Source organism: Mustela nigripes, chromosome 8 (genome assembly GCF_022355385.1).
Source record: "Mustela nigripes isolate SB6536 chromosome 8, MUSNIG.SB6536, whole genome shotgun sequence".
Taxonomy (NCBI): domain Eukaryota; kingdom Metazoa; phylum Chordata; class Mammalia; order Carnivora; family Mustelidae; genus Mustela; species Mustela nigripes.
In genome coordinates this window covers 82,902,676-82,926,029 of record NC_081564.1, presented here as the reverse complement: position 1 = coordinate 82,926,029, position 23,354 = coordinate 82,902,676, and the positions used below count along the sequence as shown (strand labels likewise).

Genomic DNA, 23,354 nt, shown 5'->3' with positions numbered 1-23,354 from the left:
AACCCGAGGGAAACTTGGAAGTAAATATAGATACATTTATGAAAAAGAAAACAGAGCATTAATGTTTTTTGTATTTCTATATTTGTAATGGGTAAGAACATCTGACCTATTATGATGGTAGCCTGGAATCTAATCCTAAATATGTCATTCAAGGAATTAATTTTGATGAAATCTCACATTTATATATACTGTTAGAACGTCCAAGAAAAACGTAGGTGGATGGCATTCATAAGTAAATTTTACTCAGATCAACAGCGTCTGTTGATGTTTCACAACCACAGACAAAATGAAAGTTGAATGGTCTATCAGTGAGGTCTTATTTTGAATTTCACACAATTTAATGAAGTACAGTATCTTCGTATATTCATATTTTTATTTTCTCTTCTGTAAACTGTCTGAAGACTATGTTTTGCTTATTGTTATGTTATGTGCTTTATACTTTTTCTCATTTTTAAAATATTACTCTTTTAGTTGTGTATGTTGCTCGTAACATATCCTGCTCTCTATGGCATTTTTCTTTTTTTTTTTTTTTTTTTTTTTTTTCAGGGCTCTATGGCATTTTTCAACAAATAAAACAATCCTTTCCTTTTGACCAGTAAATTTTGTGTTAAGAAATTTTTTTCTACACCAAAGTATTGAGGATATTCTCCTATATTTATTTGGCTTATTCATTTGTCTTCTTTCTCACTGGAATTGGTTTTTGTCAGTGGTATAAGACTTGGATCCAAATCAATTGCTTCATCTTTATGAATATCATTGTCTCAGTGCAATATATTGTCTTCTCCAGTGTGACCTCTCTCACATGTCAAGTCTTCATTTCTGCATGAGTCTGCCTCTGAGCTGCCCAGTTGAGTCCACTGGTCAATACGCCTATCCCTTAGACAATACTATATCATCCTCATTATTATGGCTTTAAGTTTTGATGTCTAGCAGAATAGATTTCTCATCTTACTCTCTTTATGAATGTTTGCATATACTTGGGTATTTGCTCTTCTATATGAATTTTTATTAGCATGTCAAACTTCTTAGGATTTCTAAGAACATGTCTTTGAGTCCAAAAGCAGTCTAAGAGGTGAGACATCTGTGTGATACTGAGTTTTCTATCCCTTAAAAGTGTTTCCTCTCTCCATGTATTGGTGTCTTTTTCAGTTGAATTAAGTAATGTTTACAATGCATGTGGTTGGCCCAGATCCTTAGTTTATTAGAAAGGATATTAGTTTATTAGAAGTTTATTAGCTTATTAGAAGAGATATTTTGTTATTAATATTAATGACCTGTTTTTTTTGTTTTGTTTTAATTTTTTTTCAGTGTTCCAAGATTCATTGTTTATGCACACCCAGTGCTCCATGATATACGTGCCCTTCTTAATACCCCCACCAGGCTCACCTGTTTTTAAAGCGTGTGTTTTCTCTGGAGCACCTGGATGGCTCAGTAGATGAAGCGTCGGTTTGGGCTCAGGGTTGTGATATTAAGCCCCGTGTCAAGCTCTGAGCTCAGTCTGGAGTGGGCTTGAGATTCTCTCCCTTTCCCTCTCTCTCTGCCCCTCGGTCCACTCACACACACATTTTCTCTCTCTCCAACAAATTAATAAAATCTTTAAAAAAGATAAAATAAAATAAAGTATATATTTTCTATTGTTCTTTTAAAGAAATGCAGTTGCATTTTGTATAATGATCTTATACCTACACACTTTGGTAAACCTAAACCTCTTTGCTAATAATTTACATGATTTTTTAAATTTTCCGATATAAATAGCCTCATCTATGATTAATGACGGCTTCCTTTTCTTCCCGTCCTTCTGCTACCCCTTTTTCGTCATTATTTTACTACCCAAGCCAGGATTTTCAGTGCAATACTTAATAGGTATGTCAATAAATCTTTCATCTGATGCCTAATATTAAAGGAAATCCTTCCTTTTTTTTTTTTTAACCCTTAACAATAATGTCTGACATAGAGGCACCTGAGTGGTATAATCGGTTAAGCATCTGACTCTTTGATTTCAGCTCAGATTGTGATCTCAGGGTGGTGAGATCAAGCCCAACATCAGGCTCTGCACTTGGCATGGAGTCTGCTTGAGTTTCTCTTTCCCTCTCCCCCCCCGTAGTTTCTCTTTCTCTCTCATAAATAAATATATCTTCAAAAGGAAACAACTATGTTTGATCTCAGCTATTGATCCTTATTACATATCCTAGTATTTCCCAACTCTTTGAGCATAGTTAAGCCCTCAGAAGTTCATTATGTTTTTAAGACCCTTTGATGTAAATTAATGAGGCTGCTCAAGGCAGGAGGCAAGAGGCGAGGTTGGTCTGCCTACTCCAAGCCACACCGGCTGCACCTAAGCCTGGGGGATAACACAGTAGCACGGCTGAAACATAGTGTCGGTGCAATGGGTGTAAAGCTCTATCTTGACCTTAAGACTGTAACTGGAAGGACCAAACTGGCTGAATAGTTCTGCTTCTGTCGTTCAACCCTCAGGTAGTAGTAGCAAGTAAGTATACAGAGCCAAACCAAGAATATGTCTCGTGCCCCTACATTCCATTCCAGTCCTCCGGAAGGAATAGGGAAAGCACGCTATGTGCAGGTCCTTCTCTCTTAGGAATACTTCCCAGAAACAACTACAAATGTTGCCTTTCCTGTTGTGAACAGCACTAAAAACTGGAGCTTCAGCTGAGACCAGTGGTATCAGCCTAGCTTCATGGCTGGAATTCCAGTATGTCCTTACATGGCCCCATTTAGTCACTTCAAGAGATAGAACCGAAGCAAGTATCAATTTGATTCCAGTCATGTACAGAAACAAGGAGTTCTTGGAGAAGTGTGACTTGGCTCTACTTTGATTTGCACTCAGAATTGCCATAGTGATTTCCACAGAGTGGTACCTGACTGACACAGGGGTCTCTTTACCATCCAGTTACCGAGGGCCCACTAACCAGACCAAACAGCAAGTCATAAACTACAGTCCAAGTGCCGTATGCACCCAAGTGTGGGAATTTCATTTGTGAGGAACAGGACCTTAATTCAGTCCACTGGGCTGCTAACTTGCTTTTGCTTCCTTCCATGAAGAGTTTACCAGCTGCTGGGCACAGAACAGCTGCTTTCCCCATGGAGCCATGACATGCCATTCTGGAACCGCCATCTGTGAATCAGATCAGTTCCCATACGTCCTTGAGAAATTGGTGGAAATTGAGATGCATCGGTAATAACAATAGACAAGTCTTCAGTTAGCTCTTCAGTGGCCCTAGCAGAAGACAGGCTACTTGCTCGTGAATACGCTGGGTCCCGTTGTGCTCCACGGTGGAATGCCTCTTGAATATTTTGATTTTATGATGGAACTTCTTTTGACTTTCTCTCCTTGCTGGGATGCTTTTTGACCTTACCCATCACAAGAGGAGTTGATACAATGTTGTCCTTCACTTAATGGGGCTGTCTTAGTAAATGCCCGAAAACTAGCTAATAACGGTCTTTCAAAGAAATATACCAGAGAGTAGTATTAGATAAATAGTCACTGTTAACTATGATTATGGGCTTTTGCCAAAGACGTGAGTCAGCATGAAGGCAGGTGGCTGACATTCTGAGTATCATTTTAGCATTAACACCTACTTGGGTCAGCTGAGGTTGTTATAACAAAATACCACAGAGTGGATGGCTTAAACAAGAGCCATTAATTTCTCACAGTTGGGTAGGCTTAAAGTCTGAGATCAGGGTGACAGCACAGTTGGGATCTTCCTGGCTTATAGATAGCTGCCTTCTTTCCGTGTTCATACATGGATCAGAAGAGAGAGCTCTCAGATCTCTTTCACGTCTTATATGGGCAGTAATCCCATCATGGGGGCCCCATCCCCCATGACCTCATTAAAATCCAATTACATTCCAATGGCCCCATCTCCAAACACCACCAAAGTAGGAGTTAGGGCTTCAACATTTGAATTTGGCAGTGGCGTGGGTGTGGTGTGTGTGGTGCTACATAACTGAGTTCATAGCAGTAACGTAAGTTCCAAACAGGATAGCTTGGGTTACAGCATCTCTCCTTCCAAGAAGGTGTTCAGGCTTCCAATCAAATAAGAATTTTTCCTAGGTGATTTCACTGGATTGAGCCCGTCGGTCTCCTTAAATAGGGGATATGATGCCTCCAAAAGCCAGATAAGCCAATTAGGTGTTAGGACGTCTGTTTAGTCTATAGGGCAGGGAGCAAGAACATTCTATTATTTGTGGTCTGCAGTGTAACACAAGACACTCTAGTCCATGCAATCCTCCCAAACGTTACAGTCCATACAAGATCCTGGATCTTTTCCAGGGTTCCTCGATTCATCCTCGATCAATCCTATGACTTATGATTACAATGAAGTTGTTATTAGCTTGATTCTCAGTTTCAGAAAATAATCATGATACCATCAATAAAGTTCAATGGAACACTGTAGGGCTGCCTCAGTGGACTGTGAGAGCACACAGGGGAGTTCCAACATCCTGAAAGGAAATGTATATTGGAAACCATTCCCCACAAACACACATTGCTGTTGATGTTCCCCCGCAAGTAACATTGAAAGTAATATTGAAAAAGCATTCACCAGGTCAACTACAGAGAACTGCACAGTTACTTTTTCTCCACCAACACTTGTTTCTTGTGTTTTTGATTTGAGTCATTCTGACAGGTGTGAGGTGATATCTTGAGGTTTTGATTGGAAGTTCCCTGATGAATGACGTTGAGCATCTTTTCATATGTCTGTTGGCCATCTGTATGTCTTCTTCTTCGGAGAAATATCTGTTAATGTCTTGAGCCTCACGTGAAGCTGCCTACTCAGTGGAGAGCCTGCTTCTCCCTCTGCTTGTGTCCTCTCTCTGTCTCTCTCCCTCTCTTAAATAAATAAATAAAATCTTTTTTAAAAGAAAGAGGGGAAACTGGTGAAGTGTCCTCTAAAACCTTGGTACACTTTTAAAAGAAGCCAGTAAAACACAACGACCTTTTTTGATGTCTTCTGCTCACTTAACTGGATTATTGGTGGGGTTTTGGTGTTGAGGTGCAGAAGTGCTTTATTCCTACCCTTTTCTTGCCTCGATTTCCTTTCCTTTGTAAAACTTTAACCTTAGTAATTAACCTGAAGTCTCATCGGAAGAAACGGGAACAGGATATCCGAAAACTGCCACTTTTACATCCTCTGAGGTTTAAAATCAGTGTCACATATGGTGTCCACAGTGGTAGGGCTCCTTTTATTATAATATGAGTGAGAGGCATCCCTTGTGGGGCTGATTTCAGTGTCCTATAGCCTGTCCAGCACAGCACAGCATTTCCACAGTTTGAATAGATACCCCGAGGACTTACTATGCTCCAGTAGCCCCCTGCCTTAATCCATTCAAATCAGCAAAGACTTTTCTGGAACTCTCCCCAGGAAGAGAGCAGCCAGAGGAGGATCCAGGATGAGTGCAAACCATCCTCTCCAGGATTCAGAACCAGAGTCACTGCCATGTGATCTAAAACTCTCAGTAACCATCTCAGTAAAGATCATCAGGACAATGCTTACGACCGGCTGACAGTCCAAAAGAGGCCTCCATTGTGTTACCGAAGAATCCCTTACTTGATTGCTTTCCTCCATCATCAGCTGCCTTTCTTGAATTACCTTCTTAGCTGTAGGGTTCACACAGGCTTTGCCAACCCCTGAGAAGTTATAGCGCCCACGCTCCTTTGGTTGGAGCTCTGTTTGCTGGGGAGAGAGACGGAATGTCAACCACAGGAGATGCTGGACTCTCACTTTAGCTCATGCTGAAAGCGGCAACGAGGAACTGATTTGGCCAACCTGCCATCAGTTTGCACTTGCCCTCTAATTCTGCTAGCTCCTGGAATTCAGGTATCATTTCTGTTATGGAAAGTCTTACTCTCTGTACGTTTGTGCTACTTTGAAACAAGAGCAGCTGGACAACCACCTCTGCATCAACCCATCCATCCATCCATCCTTCCTTCCTTCCTTCCTCTTCATCAGAATCCTTTTTTCTTTCTGAATAATGCTTCAGCCATATTTGTAGCAAAGAATGAGTCAGAAGTCTTCCAAGCAATCCCATCTCTCATGCCAACTGTCCTAACACAGGGTTCATGTAAGAAGGCTGTTTGACCCCCAAAATAACAATACGTAAATCTATTACTCATTAGAGGAATTGGATACAACGCAACAACAATGTTGATGTAAGAATCTGGATCATTGCCAAAGGCTGTCTGGCCACAAGAGCTGGTGCAGACCTGGTCTAAGCTTCTGTCTTCTACTTTCTATAATGGTCATGCTTGTAAGCACTTTCTCTCTCCTATTAAGCCCCCCTCCCCCAACACATGCATAAGACACTTTGCAAAAAGAGAGCCTAAGAGTCTCCCTGGCTTTTCTAATATTTTCTTGTTAATATGCAAATTCCTGGTACCAAAGCAGCCTCAACAGCAGAGCCCTCTCTGAGACCAGATACAAGTATCAATCTCACTCTTAGCAATAAACAATGTTGAAGGGCTGTTTAGAACCACCATAAAACTCTTTGGGTCCAAGGTTACAAAAGCAACATTATTAGTAGTCCTGTGCTTGTGTGTTTCAGGTACTGCAAACAGAGGTTAGTGCCAGAGGGAAATTTTAGAGGAAAACAGTTCAGGATGATTCCAGGACTGCTAGAAATGAACCTGAACAGAGCACTATGCTGAGGAACTGTTCCTCTAGTCCTGGTTTACTAGTTTACTATTATGATGGAAGGTTGATATGCATCAAATTCAAATTATTCTAATGCATTAAGTGTTACATAAATTTCATCTTTGATCAGGTACTGTGGAAAATTTACACAAAGTTTTCCCCCTAATGTTAATCCACACTTGGTTTTTCTGAGAAGAGAAAGCCTAATTTAACCATTTTTTAGCACACTGCTAGATCTGGTTTGATAACATTTTATTTGGAATTTTTTGCATTTTTGTTCATGAGTGAATTGACCTGTATAATTCCTTTCTCACAAATGCTTCCTCTGGTTTTGAAACCGTTTCTACTTGCCTTAATGAACAGACTGAGGAGTGTTTTCTGTTTTTTGTTTTTGTTTTTATTCTCTGGAAGAGTTTTGTTTGTTGTTTTGTTTTGTTTTGTTTTTAAAGGTTTTATTTATTTATTTGACACAGAGAGAGAGACATCACAAGCAGGCAGAGAGGCAGGCAGAGGGAGAAGGGGAAGCAGACTCCCCACTGAGCAGAGAGCCAGATGCGGGACTCGATCCCAGAACCCTGAGACCATGACCTGAGCTGAAGGCAGAGGCTTAACCCACTGAGCCACCCAGGCGCCCCTCTGGAAGAGTTTTTAATAGATTTTTTTTTCCATAAAAGTTAGATAGCAACTTTTATGAGACACTTTCAAACTTTTGATTTGATTTCCTTCATGGCTATCCTGTTACCACTCTAGTTCTTGAACTGATCTTGGTAAATTTATATTTTCTTAACTTTTTAAAAATAACTTTTTGTTTATAATTTTTTTTATTTTGTTTAAATTTTTTGTCGATACTGTGTTAAAGTTGCTTATCTTTTTAACCTCTGATATCTGTATCTATGTCTATGCTTTGGTCCTAATATTAATACAATTACACTGAAAAAACATAATGGCAACATAATCTTTATACATTTCACAGTGTGGGTACTCTTCCCCTGTGCCTGGATAAAAATTCTAGCAACCCCATCTGTATAAAAGATCTAATTAAGTTGAAAACACAGCTCAATTATTTGCATACTCAGTCCTAGTATTAACAAAATTCTGAACTAGATTTACCTTCAAAAAAGTTTCCCTTTCTCCTCCCGAGATTGTTTTAGGCCGGAAAGTTGCAGTGGGACTGGGAGTCTTGATTCACTTTCTTTTTTGCCTTTCCACATGAGCAAACTGGGGCTTTATGCTTCAAGGGTCAGAATATAGAAAGGGAACATGAGATGTGTACAGGTGTTCTCTTACCTGAATTGGTTCCCCTTGAACTGGCTTCCCCTCCTCTGGACTTGAAGGATGATTCAGCCTGGCTCTTGGAAGGTGGCTCTGATTTCTGGATGTGTTAGGTCTTTTCTCATTTCCTCACTCGTTCTCATGTGCTCTTCCAAGATTCACTAAAACAAGAAATTTGTCCATTTTATTGCTTGCTTCAAAAACACACTTTGGGACCTCTTTTGAGTCTACTATAACTTTTTCTTTTTCCCTCTCTGAATGAGTTAACATATAAAGCATTTAGAACACTACCTAATTGAATATATAAGCCTTATAAGTTGTTAACTCTTACAACCTACTAGGAAGTAAACTGTACCAGGATCCCTTTTGTTCATGCCATGCTCTCAGTGCAGTTTTTGGCAAATAAAACAAACATCCTTGTGTATCTTTCGTGCCATTCTTCTTCTAAAGTCTTTTCACCTACTTCTTAAAGAGAATAACTAATTTTCATTTTTTTCTTCCTAAAATAAAAAGATATTCACATCTATAAATTTCTCTACACAGATTTTGCTGCATCCTATAATTTTAAGAGACTATTTTTGGTTCACTTCTAAGCATATTTTAATTTCTATTACTTTTTACAGAGACGTTAATTAGAAGTGTTTTTAAATTTCCAGATTTAGGGGATATCTTTATCTTTTATAGATTTATAATCTTACTGTGGTGTGGTCAGAAAATACACTGATGGGGCCCTTGGATGGCTCAGTTGGTTAAGTGTCTTCCTTTGGCTTGGGTCATGACCCCAGGGATCTGGGATTAAGTCTCACATAAGGTACCTTGCTCAGCACGGAGCCTGCTTCTCCCTCTGCCTGTGGCTTCCCTGCTTATTCTCTCTCTAGCAAATAAAATCTTAAAAAAAAAAAAAAACTAATACCACTTGTTTTCAATCTGTTGAAACTTACTTTATGATATACTAGGTCTGTAATTTTCATCAATGTATGCTACATTATGCATCCCCTGCTTATTTAATGCAGAGTTTTATAAGTGCCCACTTTGTTCTCAAACCTGTATTCTCAGGACCTCTGTAAACTCTTAAAAATACATTAAGAACTCCAGAGACCTTTCTTTAATGTGGGTTGTATCCAATATTTACCAAATTTTCAATTAAAACGGAGACTTTTTTAAAGTATCATTTAATACTAACAATAAAACTATTACATGTCACCAAGGAAAAATAACTACTATAAAAACCCCTTGATTTTATTTCTAGATCTTTTTTCACCTTAGGTATTGTACACAAAGCAATCTAAAAATGAATGGTATTTCTGGATTTATTTTCCTTCAACACTAAATGAGATCTTCAGGCCAGAGCAACAGTATCACACCTTGGGAACTTGTGAGAAATGCAAATCCAGACCTACTGGCCAGATTCTGAAAGGAGTACTCAGAAACTGTGTTTTATCAAGTACTCCAGGTAAACGATGCTCAGTACAATTTGAGAAGCACTTTTTAACACCATATAATGATAATCTTTCTATTAAAAAAGTATATAGCTATATTTACTCTTAAACCTTCATCATTAGAGTATATATACAGAAAGTACGCACACTGCAGGGGCAGAGCTCAATGCATTTTCACAAAGTGAACCAATATGTGTAGTAGGGTTCAGATCAAGAAAGAAAACATTACCTGCACCTACCCCTGCCTTCTAACACTATTAATTTCCCTGATTTTAAACTTACGCACATAAAATCATACAGTTAATACGTTTCTTAATTGGGAAGAACCCAGCATAACTCCGAGGGAAATTGGCTGATCAAACATTTGTAACATTAGCCACAATAGGGTGACTGAAAGCCCGAGAAAAAGGGAGGGAGAGCATTCTAAAGCGGAAAAGAGATCTGGGAGGCAGTGTTGGGTTAGAAAAAGAGCAGCTGTGGAGTCTGAAGCTGTTTCAAATGGCAATTCCATCATTTGGAGCTATTAGGTAAATTACCTTTTCGGAGCCCCTGGATCTAGGTAATTCCTACTTTGGGAACCTGGAGGAGGATTAAATATTTATGCACATTAAACTCAAAATAGACTAGACACGCAATTAAAAAATGTTTAAATCTGTTGAAGGCACACAATGGATACTAAGCTGTATGCATTAAATGGGTGAAATCTAGGGATTGCTCTTTTTTTTTTTTTTAAGATTTTATTTATTTATTTGACAGAGAGATCACGAGTAGGCAGAGAGGCAGGCAGAGAGAGAGAGAGGAGGAAGCAGGCTCCCCGCTGAGCAGAGAGCCCGATGCAGGACTCGATCCCAGGACCCCGAGATCATGACCTGAGCCCAAGGCAGCGGCTTAACCCACTGAGCCACCCAGGCGCCCCTAGGGATTGTTCTTAACCAGATCATAATTCCACCTTCTGGTCATTAGGGAGAGAGTTTTCGGAGATCTCCTCCTGTTGGAATTTTGAAGCCACGATGACCTGGCTGACATCATAATCCATTTCTGTTCTCCTAACACATGTTCGATAATTGGCTTAATCTAAATCTTCTGATATTTTGGGTCCTATAAAAATGTCGCCTAAATCAGATGTGGTGATCGCAGCAGACATCACCTCATAAAAATATACCACTTTTATAAATATTCTGTGTTGTGTAGGTGAAGATAGCAGCAAATATTTTATAGTATTTTACTCTTATCAAAAGGAATCAAAAAGTAGGAACGAATCATCAAACACTTGTATTTTATAATCAACTTCACTTTTTCGGGTTCCAAGAGAAACAGTTTTTAAGACAGGACTCCTTTAGTTGGCAAAGACGCACTGACAGAGCTCACTACCAGAGCAGAATTCCCACTTCGCAAACAGGGTCAAAGATTCCAACGAAGACACGAGCTTCACCATCCGTGGCCTCCACCGCTCGACCCACGCAGACACGCACCTCTTCTCCCGAACCGGACCGCTCGCGGCACAGAGGCTGCAAGCGGAAGCCCCGGCACAACCCAACTTCCAGCCGCCTCGGAGGGGGTCTCACTTTCTGTACATTTAGCCGGGATCGAACTTCCCGGAAACGCCCCCAACGCCGCACGCCGCCCCGCCCCCGCAGGAAGCCGCCCACTCGCGAGGTTCCCACGCTCCCGAAGGCAGCGGGAAGCACACGGACTTTGAAGGCACGACTGCGCAAGCGCCCAAGTTCCACGCATGCGCCGCACTTCTGCGCATGCCCAGAGGCGGAGGCCGGAGGGGTCCTGAGAGGGTGGCGGAGGGTGGCGGAGGCCGGCCTGCCCCGCCCCCGCCCTCTGCGCCGGGCTTCCCATCGGCGCGCCCACGGGCAGCTTCTCTTTCCGGGAGGGCAAGTAGCGGCCGCCGGTTTTTTTCTCGTTCTTTTCCGTGGTTTTTGAGGCTCTCCTGGAGCAGGCATGGCAGCTGGGCGACGCAGCGCCGGCCTGCGGCTCTGCGCCACAGGTAAGGGCCGCCCGGGGGCGATGGGACGGGCGCGCGCGGGGACCCTCTCCCGGGTGGGGTCGGGCCGGGCCGGGTCTCCCGCCAGCTTTCGGAGAGGCTCTGGGATCCTCCGAAATACACCCGGCTTCTGGGTCCTTCCCCTGACGCGGATGCGCCGGGGACCAGGGCCAGGAAAGGATGCGCCTGTCTTCCGTTTGATTCTCGGCTCGGTGTGGCAGGAAGTTTCAGCGGCGCTGACTCCATTCGCAGGCGTGAAGGCTCCCAGCCGAGCTTGTGGCCAGACCTGGCTTTGGGACCCACCGAGGGGTATGGCCAGGGACAGGTCATGATGGCCAGGGACAGGTCATGATCAGGTCGCCGGACCGTGCGGTGGGAGAAGTGATCAGAGTAGGTGGTGGCCTTCCCCAGCCTCCTCTTGCCCGCGTCGAATGCCCTGGTCCCCACGGTCTTGTGCTCACTTCCTCCGCGGCCTTTTGGTTCCCCCTGTGTGCCGGGCTGGGAGAACTGTTAGTGTTAGAGATGTCGCTCAGTTTTGCTTCTACCTATGAAGTTGAAAAATAAATAAGGAAATAAATAAAGTGTTTTGAATGTGCAGTTTACACAGAGGAGGAGAGAACTACTCCTGGAGAAATAAAAATGATCTCTGTGTAAAAAAAAAAAACAAAACAAAAGATGGAATGGAAAAAGGAAAAAAAAAAGGTTAAGAGAGTAAAATTATGTTGAAAGGGAACCTGTGTGTTTCAGATTTACTAGCCCACACCTTGCGGGTCACAGCCTGGGTGCCTGCAGACTGAATAGGAGAACAATGGACTACATATGCTTGGGCATTGATCGTGCCTTGGAATGGATCGGTGATGGATTTTATGGTAGACTGTAAAAAATCAGAAACATTTTATAGATGACTAAGCATGTAGTGTGAAACAATAAATCAGCACTTGCTGTAAACATTTTGTCCTTTTCCCCTTTTTTTTCAGTTTTCTTACTCGATATGGCTTTCTGCAAAGGATTTGTAGAAGATTTAGATGAATCGTAAGTATATATGTATTTTAAATGGTATCTTAACTGTTTTAAACTCTGGAGTTCTCTACATGTTTCCATGAATCTATTTTAATGATAGAAACCTTAGTGACTGGTGTTCATATGGCACTGATTTTGTTTCAGAAGTTGTCCTGAGTGCTATTATAGATGTACAAAGTGGGGCTGTACTCAGTAGAGTTTACTGACGGTTCTATCTTCTGTTTTATCATTTTTCATTATATTTATTAGCTTTTCTCCTTATATCACGATTGAGCAGGTACTGGAATTTAGTAATCATACTGTATATTTGTTTTTATAGTACCATAGCATTAATCAGAAACTCTTGCTTATAGTAGGTAGGTGGGTGAGGAGTCCTGCTCCAGACAGACCATGATCCTATGTGTGATCTTTCGGGCCTGATCATAGGTAACTGCAAGGCTTTTCCTGGCAGGCCTTGGGGGGAAGCTGCTCTCCCCACCGCAGACTTGGTGCACAGCTAGTGCATTGCAGTCTCTGGAGGGAGTTGTAATCATAGATCCAGGCCCCGAGGCTAGCCAGGCTCACATGCATATCTAACATGTGCAAGTGGCCTCTTTTGGAGGCCTCCTTCTTGGGGGCCTTAACCTAGACCACTCCTAGGCACCTCTACTGAGACCACCTTATCTAGGGGGTTGGCTGAGACATTCTTTGCTTGCAGTACTTTTCCACTCCTGTCCCTTTCCCCCTTTCCTCTCCTTCCATGGGTTCATAAAGAGGCAGAAGCCTTTGGTTCAGTGCCCCTCTGCAGGGAGTGAATTCTGTCTATGCTGCAACCATCTGACTCTTGCTTAGTACTGTTTCACTCGGAAAATGGAACATTGAGGAACTGGTGCCTTTTTTTTTTTTTCTGTTGGTTTATGTTGTCACAGTAAGTAAATAAAGTCTTGACTATTACTTTCAGTTTGGTTTATTGTCCTAATTAACTACCTCTCCACAACAAAATTGGTACAGTAGCAGGGTGGTCATATGAACACAATGCTGTTCTGGAAGAGTCGAATTCCTGAGGATCCCAGGGAGCACTTTACTGGCCATGCTGATGTTTATTGGGGAGTGACAGCAGATTCTGAAGGGAACCATGGTGGGGTTTTTGTTTTTGTTTTTGTTTCGCTTTTGAGATTTTACTCATTCATGTGAGAGACAGAGCATGTGCAAGAGAGAGCATGAGTAGGGGTAGGGCCAGGGGGAGAGGAAAAAAGCAGACTCCCCACAGAACTGGGCTCCATCCCAGGACCCTAGGATCATGACCTGAGCTGAAGGCAGACGCTCAACTGTCTGAGCCACTCAGGAACCCCTGAAGGGAACACTTGCTAACACGGAGGTAATATTATTAAACTTGGTGTCTTGAGGGCTGTGTCACTATAGACTTCCTCCTTTAGAATGCCCTCACGGTGGTGACTTTTACCTCGGGGCTAAGGGGGGTGGCAGAGAAGGAAGGAGTGTGTGGGCAAGCACAGATTCCTAAGACCCTCTCTCTCTCAGCTGGATGCTGTGTGAACTTGACAGGTTTGGCCCACCCGTGACAAGTTTCTTGTCAAGGAAGAACGCTGCCCCACTCTCACAGAGGTTGTGGCCTCTGTGAGCCATCCTAGTGATCCCTTGGGTCTCCATGGAGAGACTGGGACACACTGGATAATGAGACTATTAGGCAGACTCCGATGTCTAGGTCTCTGTTCGCTGTTCCTGCTTGTTACTGGACCCACATAAGCCTCCTCACCACATCAGTTCATTCAGTCTGTGACACACTCCAAGCCTTAAGCGAAAAATATCCAGACACAGAAGAAGCAGCCACCACTAAGCCTGCAAAGATTGACCAGCACAAAGAGTGACAAAAGCGTGGGAACTGAGCACCTTTTCATGGGCAACCCAGACGTGAGCCTTTCTGGAAAAAAGTCTCTGGGTCTGTTTACTCAGTAATGGGGTCTCAAAGGAGGAGAGTGGTAGCTCCTTACTGGGTCCCTCGTGGCCAGATGTTAAGTCACGAGGGATCTGATGGGCAGTCCCCCTAGGATCAGCATGGTGACAGCCCCTCTAGCACAAATTGTGTCCCCACCAGATGAGTGGAAGAGCCCTAAACATCTACCCAGACCTCGAATAGCTGTTACGTTGAAGTCCCCCTATCCCCAGGGTGGGCTGGACATCCTGTGCCAAGGTCAGCGTTCATTAGGAAAGTGGGGGAGAAATGTACTTCTTGGGCCTTTGGGATACCCGTGCACAAGAGAGTGGGAGCTCGAATTCCTCTTCTACCAGGAGGAGGAGGACACACAAAATGCCTCCAGCTTTGAGTCTGTGATGACCCTTTTGCCCAGGCTTGGCTCAGGGTGAGCACTTTCAAGCCGCTACTACTAAATGTGTTACTGGCAGAGCTGTGATGCCTCTGTGTACTCCCAGCCACCCGTGTCCCTACGTGCCAGTGGGAATTGCTTTAATTAGGGCCATTTTAATGGAACATGTGGAAGACTGTAAACCTACTTGGTTGGTATCTCAGTCTTCTGAAAACAGTATTGGCTGCCTGGTGAGTAAAGGAAACAGCCGTCCTGATTGCTGAGCTGAAGGAAGACAAAGTGCTCTGTGAGACCATTTCTCCATTCAATAGCCCCATTGGGCCTTTGCACAAGGCCTTGGGGACCAAGAAACTGTTATTGCTGGTAGGTCCCTCACTACTCTGCACTGGTGGTACCTGACATCATGAAGAAGCTACTGGAGGTACCTTGGTCTGTGGCAGTTAACATTGCAAATCCCTTTTCCAGTAACACTCCCCGATGGGCTGATCAGGGTCAGTGTCCTTCATGTGGAAGGGATTCCAGCACATCTTTAATGTCTTTCTATAAGGCTCGTTAATTCCACACCTGTGTGCTATCAGTGGGGAGGCCATGGTCTGGAAAAAGTCTTGCATCTGGAGGAGACACTGGCTTTTTACTGTGTTGGTGAGAACCTCCCTAGAGGGCCTAGACAGGGCACTGCCCAACCAATACTGGATGCCATGTTGACTCACAAGTGACATTGTGGCTGGGTTTTAACATAGGCAACATATAAGGACCTAATTCCTGGACCTGATCTGGGAAGCAGGGTAACATCCATTCCAGAGGAGACCGTTACCAAACTTTTGACCTTTTTTGACTACCCCCCCCCCCCCCCCCAAAAAAAAGGAGGCCCAGGGATTGGTGGGCATATGTGGCTACTGATACTGTCACACAGCCCTGTGGGGACCTTGATGGCACCCTTGCATCGGGTTACCAGAAGGGCTGCTGCTCTTGAGAGGGGCCCCAAGCAACAGGATTCCCTGAAGGCCCTACGGCAGGCCACGAGGCCTCCCCCTTTCCTGATCTGCTCCAATCCGCAACCACTATTTGAATTACACGTGTCAGCACACTCAGGTCACTGATCAGAGCCTGTGGTCGGAGGACAGCACTATGGGCCAGAACAGACCAGTCGTTGGCTGAAAGGTACACCTCCTTTAAGAGATGATTGTTGGCCTTGGATGAGTGCAGTAGTAGGCTCACGAGTGGATCTTTCAGTCACGTTGCGAAATATGGCCAGCTCTGGGTCTCAGGTGAAGTGGAGAAGGAACTTACAGGAGCCCAGCTGGAGTCCTGCAACTCCATGAAAAGGTCTCATGAGTGCCACTCCACCTCGGCAATAACACCAAAGGAGGTATTGCCTCCTCTGGCCCAGTGGGGACCCACACAGACTGCTAGGACCTGGTCACTAATGGCACCTTTGGGTTAGCTTAAAGGAACTGGGTGCTGCTGCCATTCAACCTGAAGGAGACCTGTCCTTCATCAAGTGTGGTGGAGAGCCCTACACGGTGGGCAGCTTCGTGCAGTGTGGAAGATCATCTGCCCCACTCCTGCACCTCCTGCTTACTGCTCCAGGCCCAGCAAACGAGCTCTGCTGTTGTCTCATGGGCTGTGGCTAATGGCTTGGCCATTTGGTTGTGTAGCGAATAGAACACGGCCCCCTATGGAAGTGAGACATCTGGATGGAGATCATCTGCTTCTCCTAAGTGTTTTTTTCTAAATGTTTTTATAACCCACAATTAAATTAGCTTCAGGTGTATAGCACAGTGACTCAGCAGTGCTGCATGTAAGGCAGCGCCCATCAAGAGAGTGTCTTGTAGCCTGTGCGGATGCTCACCAGAAAGGCCCCGATGCTGCAGGAGATGTAACTGGTGCGCATACCGTGCTTTTAGCTCAGTATGGAAACGGAATCGTTCTCCACACCAAAGCAAGCAGGTGCCCAATCATTTGCCTCTGGAATCACGAGAGGATGGCCCGTGGAAGGTCAGACGGCATCCTAGACTAGGCTAGCAGTACCCGGGCTGCCACTATGGCGAGAAGACAAGAAGACAGCATGAAAAAGCCTCCTTCTGGTCAGACTTTGGTCAAGGCTAAGACTGCTGCCCCCAGACGCTTTCCTTCAAGCGAGTGGGCTAGGCATTCTTGGCAGACAGAACAGGTTGGGCTCCTTGTGGCGTCCATCGTGTCCCAGGATCAGCTGACACATTATTTGAGTTTCCCCTAGCCATTTGCATGAGTTCCGTGGACCCCAGCCACACTCTCCAGACCCCGCAAGACCACATTTTTTCCCTCTTCAGTTTCTCTGAGAACACTGCTTCTGATAACAGCCCTCGAATTTATGCTCAAGCTAGCCAGCAATTTGCCTGGTCCTGGGCATACAACAGACTCTCTGAACTCCATATCTCCCCTAATCCACAAGGCTGCTTGAGGGTTTTAATGAATATCTGAAGTATGGGCTTGACGAATGGCAGGGGACAAGATTCCCCAGCCTGGTCTACACATCTAGGCCTGGGTCTCAATGCAGCAGTTCCCCAGTCAGGTACTTTGTCCGGTTGTCTGGCCCCTTCCTTCAGTTTGACGGTTACTCACTCTACAGTCTGTGTTGGGGACCCTATAAAGGACTTCCATGCCAACTCCTTCCCGAAGACTCAGATCAGGGGGAGATGAGAATGGCTATTAAACGTTAAGGACTGGGAGACCGTAACCTCCTGCTTCTCCCCGCGTTGGTGCAGAGTATGAGTGTCTGCCTCAAGAACAGTGGCCATCAATGAGAGGTGTCTAGTTCAGCAACTTGCTCACGGTGGCTGTATTACTTTGCCTAGGTAGTTCCATTGTGAAAACAACAACTTTTTATTAAGCGTGAGAGGAACAGAGGCAGAAGATCTGGATTTACCAGTCTGGGGGATTGACTGAGGGTGCTGTCCTTGCCCATGGTGCAGGACAGACTGTGTCACATCTGGACAGATGTGAGCGCCGTTGGACTGAAGAACTCAGATACTGGACAGGTGTTCTCTTTGTCTTAACTGTAGGTTGAAGAATCTTCCTAAAATATCCCCATAAAGAACTTTTGTCATTCATTCAGTATAAATTAAATATAAGTCACTGTGGAAGGTACTAAAGATGAAACAAGCGTATTTATGGTTGGATAATATGTAAATACAACGTATGGAAATTGATAAGAATCCTAAAGAGGATTAAAGACAATATGGAGAGATTGTTTCTAGCTGTGAGGAATTCAGGAAGGCATTATGGAGTAAGAAATGCTTTTAGCTGGATCGGATGTGAACACAAAAAATACATAAAGTCAGATAAACACTGTGAATTTAGCTGTGATAAATACCATGGGCTGATTGGAAATCATGGGATGCTTATATTTGAGTGGAGCCAGCACAGGAGGACATGTAGCAGCATATACTACTTTTTGTAGGTGAGGGAAGGGTACCTAAAAAGTGTCAGATAAGAGTAACACGATCAGATGATCACAGCTGTTTTAGGAGAACTCTTTAACTGCAGGCTCTTGTGTCGGGGGGTCCCCCAAAGCACCCCCAGGCTTGGTTATTGACCAGGAGCACTCAGGGGACTCAGCCTATTGTGGAAGTGACAGTTACGGTTTATTGCCGTGAAAGGGCACCAAGCAAAACGCCAATGTGGGGTAAGTTCCAGAGGAAACCAGGAACAAGTTCCAAGCAAGAGTCCTTTCCTAGTAGAGTCTTACAGGATGTGCTTAATTCCTCCATCAGGAGCTGTGACCACATGTGTGAAATGTTCTCTACCAAGGACGCTCGTTAGAGACTCAGTACTTAGGGAGTCTTATTGCGGGGTGGTCATGTGAGGACCTTCGTGCCTAGTCTGTACCAAAATTTCGGACTCTTGGAAGGAGAGCAGATGTTTATCATAAAACTACTTTGTTTGCACAGCATTGGAACAGTGAGCTATCTTATCAGGAAATGGTGGAAATCCTCCTGAAATTCAAGTTTCTGGATGCCAACCAAGGGCTAGTCTTGGAAGCAGACCTTGTTAAAGGACAGCAGTCTCAGTTTAGCTGTGCTAGCTGTAATGCGTAAGAGTAAATGGAGTAGAGGGGCCAGGAGCTGAGGCTTGTATCTGTGTTTCTACCAAGTCCCACTTAATTTTTTTTTTAAATTTATTTTTTAAGATTTTATTTGAGAGGGAGAGTGAACATGAGTAGGGAGAGCTGCAGGGGGAGGGGAGAAGCCGACTCCCCCACCAAACAGGAAGCTTGACGCGGGGCTCTATCACAGGACTCTGGGATCAGGACCTGAGCCTAAGGCAGGTGCCTAACAGACTGAGCCACCCAGGTGCTCCAATTTGTTGTTGTTGTTGTTGTTGTTGTTGTTATTATCATTATTATTATTATTTTGTACTCCTGATTACTTTATCAGTTCTGTGCTTTTTAAAAGATGTTTAATAGGGGAACCTGGGTGGCTCAGATGGTTAAGCATCTGCCTTCGGCTCGGGTCATGGTCCCACTCGAGCTTCACATCAGGTTCCCTGCTCAGCCGGGAGCCTGCCTCTCCCTCTCCTTGTACTGCTCCCTTGCTTGTGTGCTCTCTCTCTCTCTCTCTTTGTTAAATAAATAAAATCTTAAAAAATTTTTGAAGTAAAAGGTGATTAATGGATAAGATTTAGAGGTCACTTAGTAAAAATTTTACATAAAAACTTGAAAGAATTTGTTCAGTGCTCCAGTATTTAGCAGTTTATCAGCCCCGTGTATTGTAATACAAACAAACATGCATTCGGAGATTTGTTTTCTCATGTTTGTTTTTTAGGTTTAAAGACAATCGGAAAGATGACATTTGGCTTGTAGATGTGAGTATGTAAATTTTTGTATTAATTACCCCGGCCATTTTAAGTATGATTTTCTATTCTCCACATAGATAGGGTAATGTATAGTTAGTGTTTATGTATATTATCCAGTTTTTGTCACAAAATATTATGTAGATTATTATATTAAAATGAACATCGGAGCCTTAAGGTTCCTGGCAAGGGAACCTGTTTTTGCTGAAATTCCGAAGAAGTTGACACATGAATTATGTCTGAGGGAGATTGCGGTATGATTTTACTACAAAATACACTCTTCTTTTTTCCTATTATGCAAGAAATTGTTTAGGTTATTCTCACTTGACAGTAAAAATCTTCCTTTCATCATAATGGGGAACAAAATCAGATTTTCATCTTCTTTTTTTCACTTTCAAGTTTAGAATGTATTTAAACCTCATGTTGTTTGGGATTTTAACTTGCCCCAGTAAAAATGTAGTAGAGAGGCAGCAAAAGAGAGAGACCGAGAACCGCAAAGCTGGCAGTTGCTGGAGTCAAGCGATGGGGCGCAAGAGTGTCCATCGTTTAATTTTTCCTCTCTTCTTTTGTGCATGTTTGAACATTTCTGTAATGTTGAAAGTAGGTAAATCTTACTTCGTGAAAGTGTAAGAACTGGAGGAACCTGTTTTTACCTCAGCCCTCTGGTGATCCTGAAGAAAAAGGAACTGTGATTTTAGGTTAATCAGCCTTGTCCCTTTGCCAAGCCAGTCATCTTAGTGATTTCCCATCCCTTGCTAGTAGTTACGCTTAAAGTAGCAAAGGTACCTATGGTGTTGGGATTTTCAAAACAGAGATAGACCAGTGTTCGTCGTGAACACTTAAGGGAGGTATGTGTGATGTACGTGTATTTGTCTCCTATGACACAGACTGACTTTGGACAAAGATGTTTTTACTGTAAATTATCTGTTTTGAATAGGATTAAGTAGTCATTTTAAATGAACTTAAGGTAATATCAGTGTTGAGGTATATGCTAGGCATTAAACTAATTAGATTTGTGTGTGTTTTGTCTTTTATTACGTAACTACTTTAGAAATTATATTTAGACTTTTTGTCTAAAATGAACTCTTCATCAGATCATTTAGTCAAAGAGATTCTTTAAAAATTAATATTGATATACACAATAGCACAACATTTCAGTGGTTGTCTTTTCTTTTTTCCTCAAGTTTTATGCACCATGGTGTGGCCATTGTAAAAAACTGGAACCGATTTGGAATGAAGTTGGTCTTGAGATGAAAAATATTGGTTCTCCAGTTAAAGTTGGAAAGATGGATGCTACCTCCTATTCCAGTAAGCATTTACTCAGTTTATTATTTTACTGTTCTCATAGTGAAAAGGTGTACTGAACATGAAGCAGTATTCAAGGTAGGAGGAAGAAATACTTCTTTTTTGCTCAGGTAAGTTAATGTTCTCTTAATGATTAAAGATTGTATATTTTATGAGTTAAGTGGTTTAGCCGTCAAACGTGTAATGTGTAGTGTATGTTACTCTTCTGCCTCACGTGTATCTATAAGCCACTGTTTCTCCTTTGAGCCCCCTTGAGAGACTCTGTTTACCTGAGGCAGCTACAGAAATTTGAGTGTCAAACTGTGGATGTTGCTGTGTGAATTCCGAAGGAGAGTTGTCTCAGGAGCCAGAGATGATGTGGGAGAGGAGGAGAGAGAGACCTGTAGGATGAGATGCGGTGGAAAAAACACAAGGGCGGACCAGCAGAGTATTCACATTAGAGAGAATATTACAGCAAAATCTCAACAGTTGGAAATGAGCTTAATAAGTATGTACGAGAGAATAGGATGTCCTAAAGCGGAGGTTGGCAAACCACCTGTGGACAGAATCTGGCCCACTGCCCATTTTTATAAGGGGGGCTCTATTGGAACAGAGTTACACTCATTTGTTTACTGTTGTCTTTGCCTATTTTCATGTTCCACTGGAGGAGTTGAGGAGTTTCAACAGAGAGACTGCCCCACAGTGCCTAAGATATTTGTTATCTGACCTTTTACAGACAAGTTCACCAATGCCTATCTTAAAGGATTTGAGAAAAGAAGAATTTAAGTTTAGAGAAGTATGAAGTGTCATAGAAATTTGGAAAGAGCATGGCTTCAGAAAGCAGACCTGAATTCAAATCCTGCTTCTGCCTGCTACTTTTGCCATGTAAAATGGGGACAGTTTCTTAACGTCTCTGAGCTCTGATGTCTGCGTTGGTAAATATTTAATTGTCACGTGTCTTTCATTGGTTTTTTTGAAATGAAATGATATAGCACATGTCAAGTCCTTTGTAGTATTCAATACATGTAGGTTCCCTTTTCCTTTAATCAGTGAAGAAAGTGGAATTCTGTAATGTACATTTCTTTTTAGGAAATCAGGATTATACTCAGGATACAGCTTTGGAAAACGACAGGCCTATGTTTTTGTTTGTTTGGTTTTGGTTTTTTGTTTATTTTTTAAAGGTTTATTTATATGTTAGAGAGACAGAGGGAGATTGCACGTTCAAGCATTGGGGGCGGCAGGCAGAAGTAGACGCAGGCTTCCTGCTGAGCAAGGAGCCCAGTGTAGGACTCAATCCCAGGACCCTGGGATCAAGAGCCACCCAGGCTCCCAGGACAGGCTTATGTTTTAATCCCATATCTCCCTAGTGCTACTTCTGGGTCTTTGGGGAAGGCCTTAACCTTTCAATTTTAGTTTCTGTGTCTGTAAGTGGGAGAGTACTAATCCTGAAGGTGGGGAGGATTGTATTAGCATTTCGCATGCAGAATTCCTTGCAGAGTGCCTAGTGCACATAAGACGACGTATGAGACCGGATTTTAGGGGTCTGTCACGTCATGGTGTTAAAGATTTTATCAGCTGTCAATTGAGAGGTAATGGGCATTTTTGAGAATCAGTTGATTTGATAAAAATGTTTTTGGCGGCAACATGTACAGTACAAAAGAAAAGCATTTAGTCAAGAAAATCATCTAAGTCCATTTTTGTATGCCATCTTGGTGCTCTACAAAAAGATGCTGGAAGCCCAGACTTAGTAATGACAGTGGAGTGAAAGGGGACACAGTAATCCTCACAGACACCTTCAAGGATGAAATCACAGATGTGATCGTCTGGCTCTGTCCTGTAAAGAAGAGCAATCAAAAGTAGTGGGACATGATTCTTAGCATAGCTGCTGAACCACACAACGGCTGGTTATATGGAAAAGAATAATTCATTTTCTGTGTGTTTCCATGTTAGCAGCTGCTGTGAATTTATGGGATTTGGCTTCCTGATGTTCTGGAACAGGGAACTAGAGAGCAGTTAGGTGTGAGGGATGGAATTATAGTCAAACAAATAAGTTGTTAAACCTTTGAGAGGAGACAAGAGCGATAGCAGGAATTACTGTAGACAGAGACTGATTTCTAGAATTAAGCTTTTTAACAGTGTTTGAGAAATGACTGGTTTCACCCATTGCTCCTGAAAGTAAGTTCTTGTGTCTAGGCTGTCTTGTGTCCATCAGTCTTGTTTGATTAGAGCTGTGTGAGCCTATGTTCATTCACGTTATCAGTCGTATGCATTCAAGTGTGTTTACTAGCTAGTGTGTTGGTCTCTAGAGATTAAAGGAAGACCAAAAAAAACCCATCTGGTCCAGGAAATGCTTAGTCTAATAGAAGGAAAAATACAAACAGACCAACAGGTAGAATAAAGTCTCAAACATAACGAATTCTTGTGATCATTTGAATCATTTAACAGAGTCATAAAGTAGAATAATGTAAAAAGGAGTGTGGGTATATAAAGACAGATAATCAATGAAAAAAGAGTACCTACAAATCAGTAAAAACCTTAGTGG

The 23,354-nt window shown here is 42.9% G+C and overlaps 2 protein-coding genes across 4 annotated transcripts in view; one reads left to right on the top strand and one right to left on the bottom strand.

The window, feature by feature from the left end:
* CCDC102B (coiled-coil domain containing 102B) overlaps positions 1–10,923 on the bottom strand; it is a 192,063-nt gene extending 181,140 nt beyond the window's left edge. For all 3 annotated transcript variants that reach the window (XM_059409802.1, XM_059409803.1, XM_059409805.1), the window contains exons 1-2: positions 10,834–10,923; positions 7,938–8,083 (exon numbers count right to left, since the gene is read on the bottom strand). The gene's annotated coding sequence lies outside the window, so the exon portion shown is untranslated. The remainder of the gene's footprint in view (positions 1–7,937; positions 8,084–10,833) is intronic.
* Positions 10,924–11,225: 302 nt separating this feature from the next.
* TMX3 (thioredoxin related transmembrane protein 3) overlaps positions 11,226–23,354 on the top strand; it is a 42,683-nt gene continuing 30,554 nt past the window's right edge. The window contains exons 1-4 of the mRNA XM_059409801.1: positions 11,226–11,357; positions 12,332–12,386; positions 19,501–19,540; positions 20,713–20,836. Of these exons, the coding sequence (XP_059265784.1) occupies positions 11,312–11,357; positions 12,332–12,386; positions 19,501–19,540; positions 20,713–20,836 (265 nt within the window). The 5' untranslated portion in view covers positions 11,226–11,311. The remainder of the gene's footprint in view (positions 11,358–12,331; positions 12,387–19,500; positions 19,541–20,712; positions 20,837–23,354) is intronic.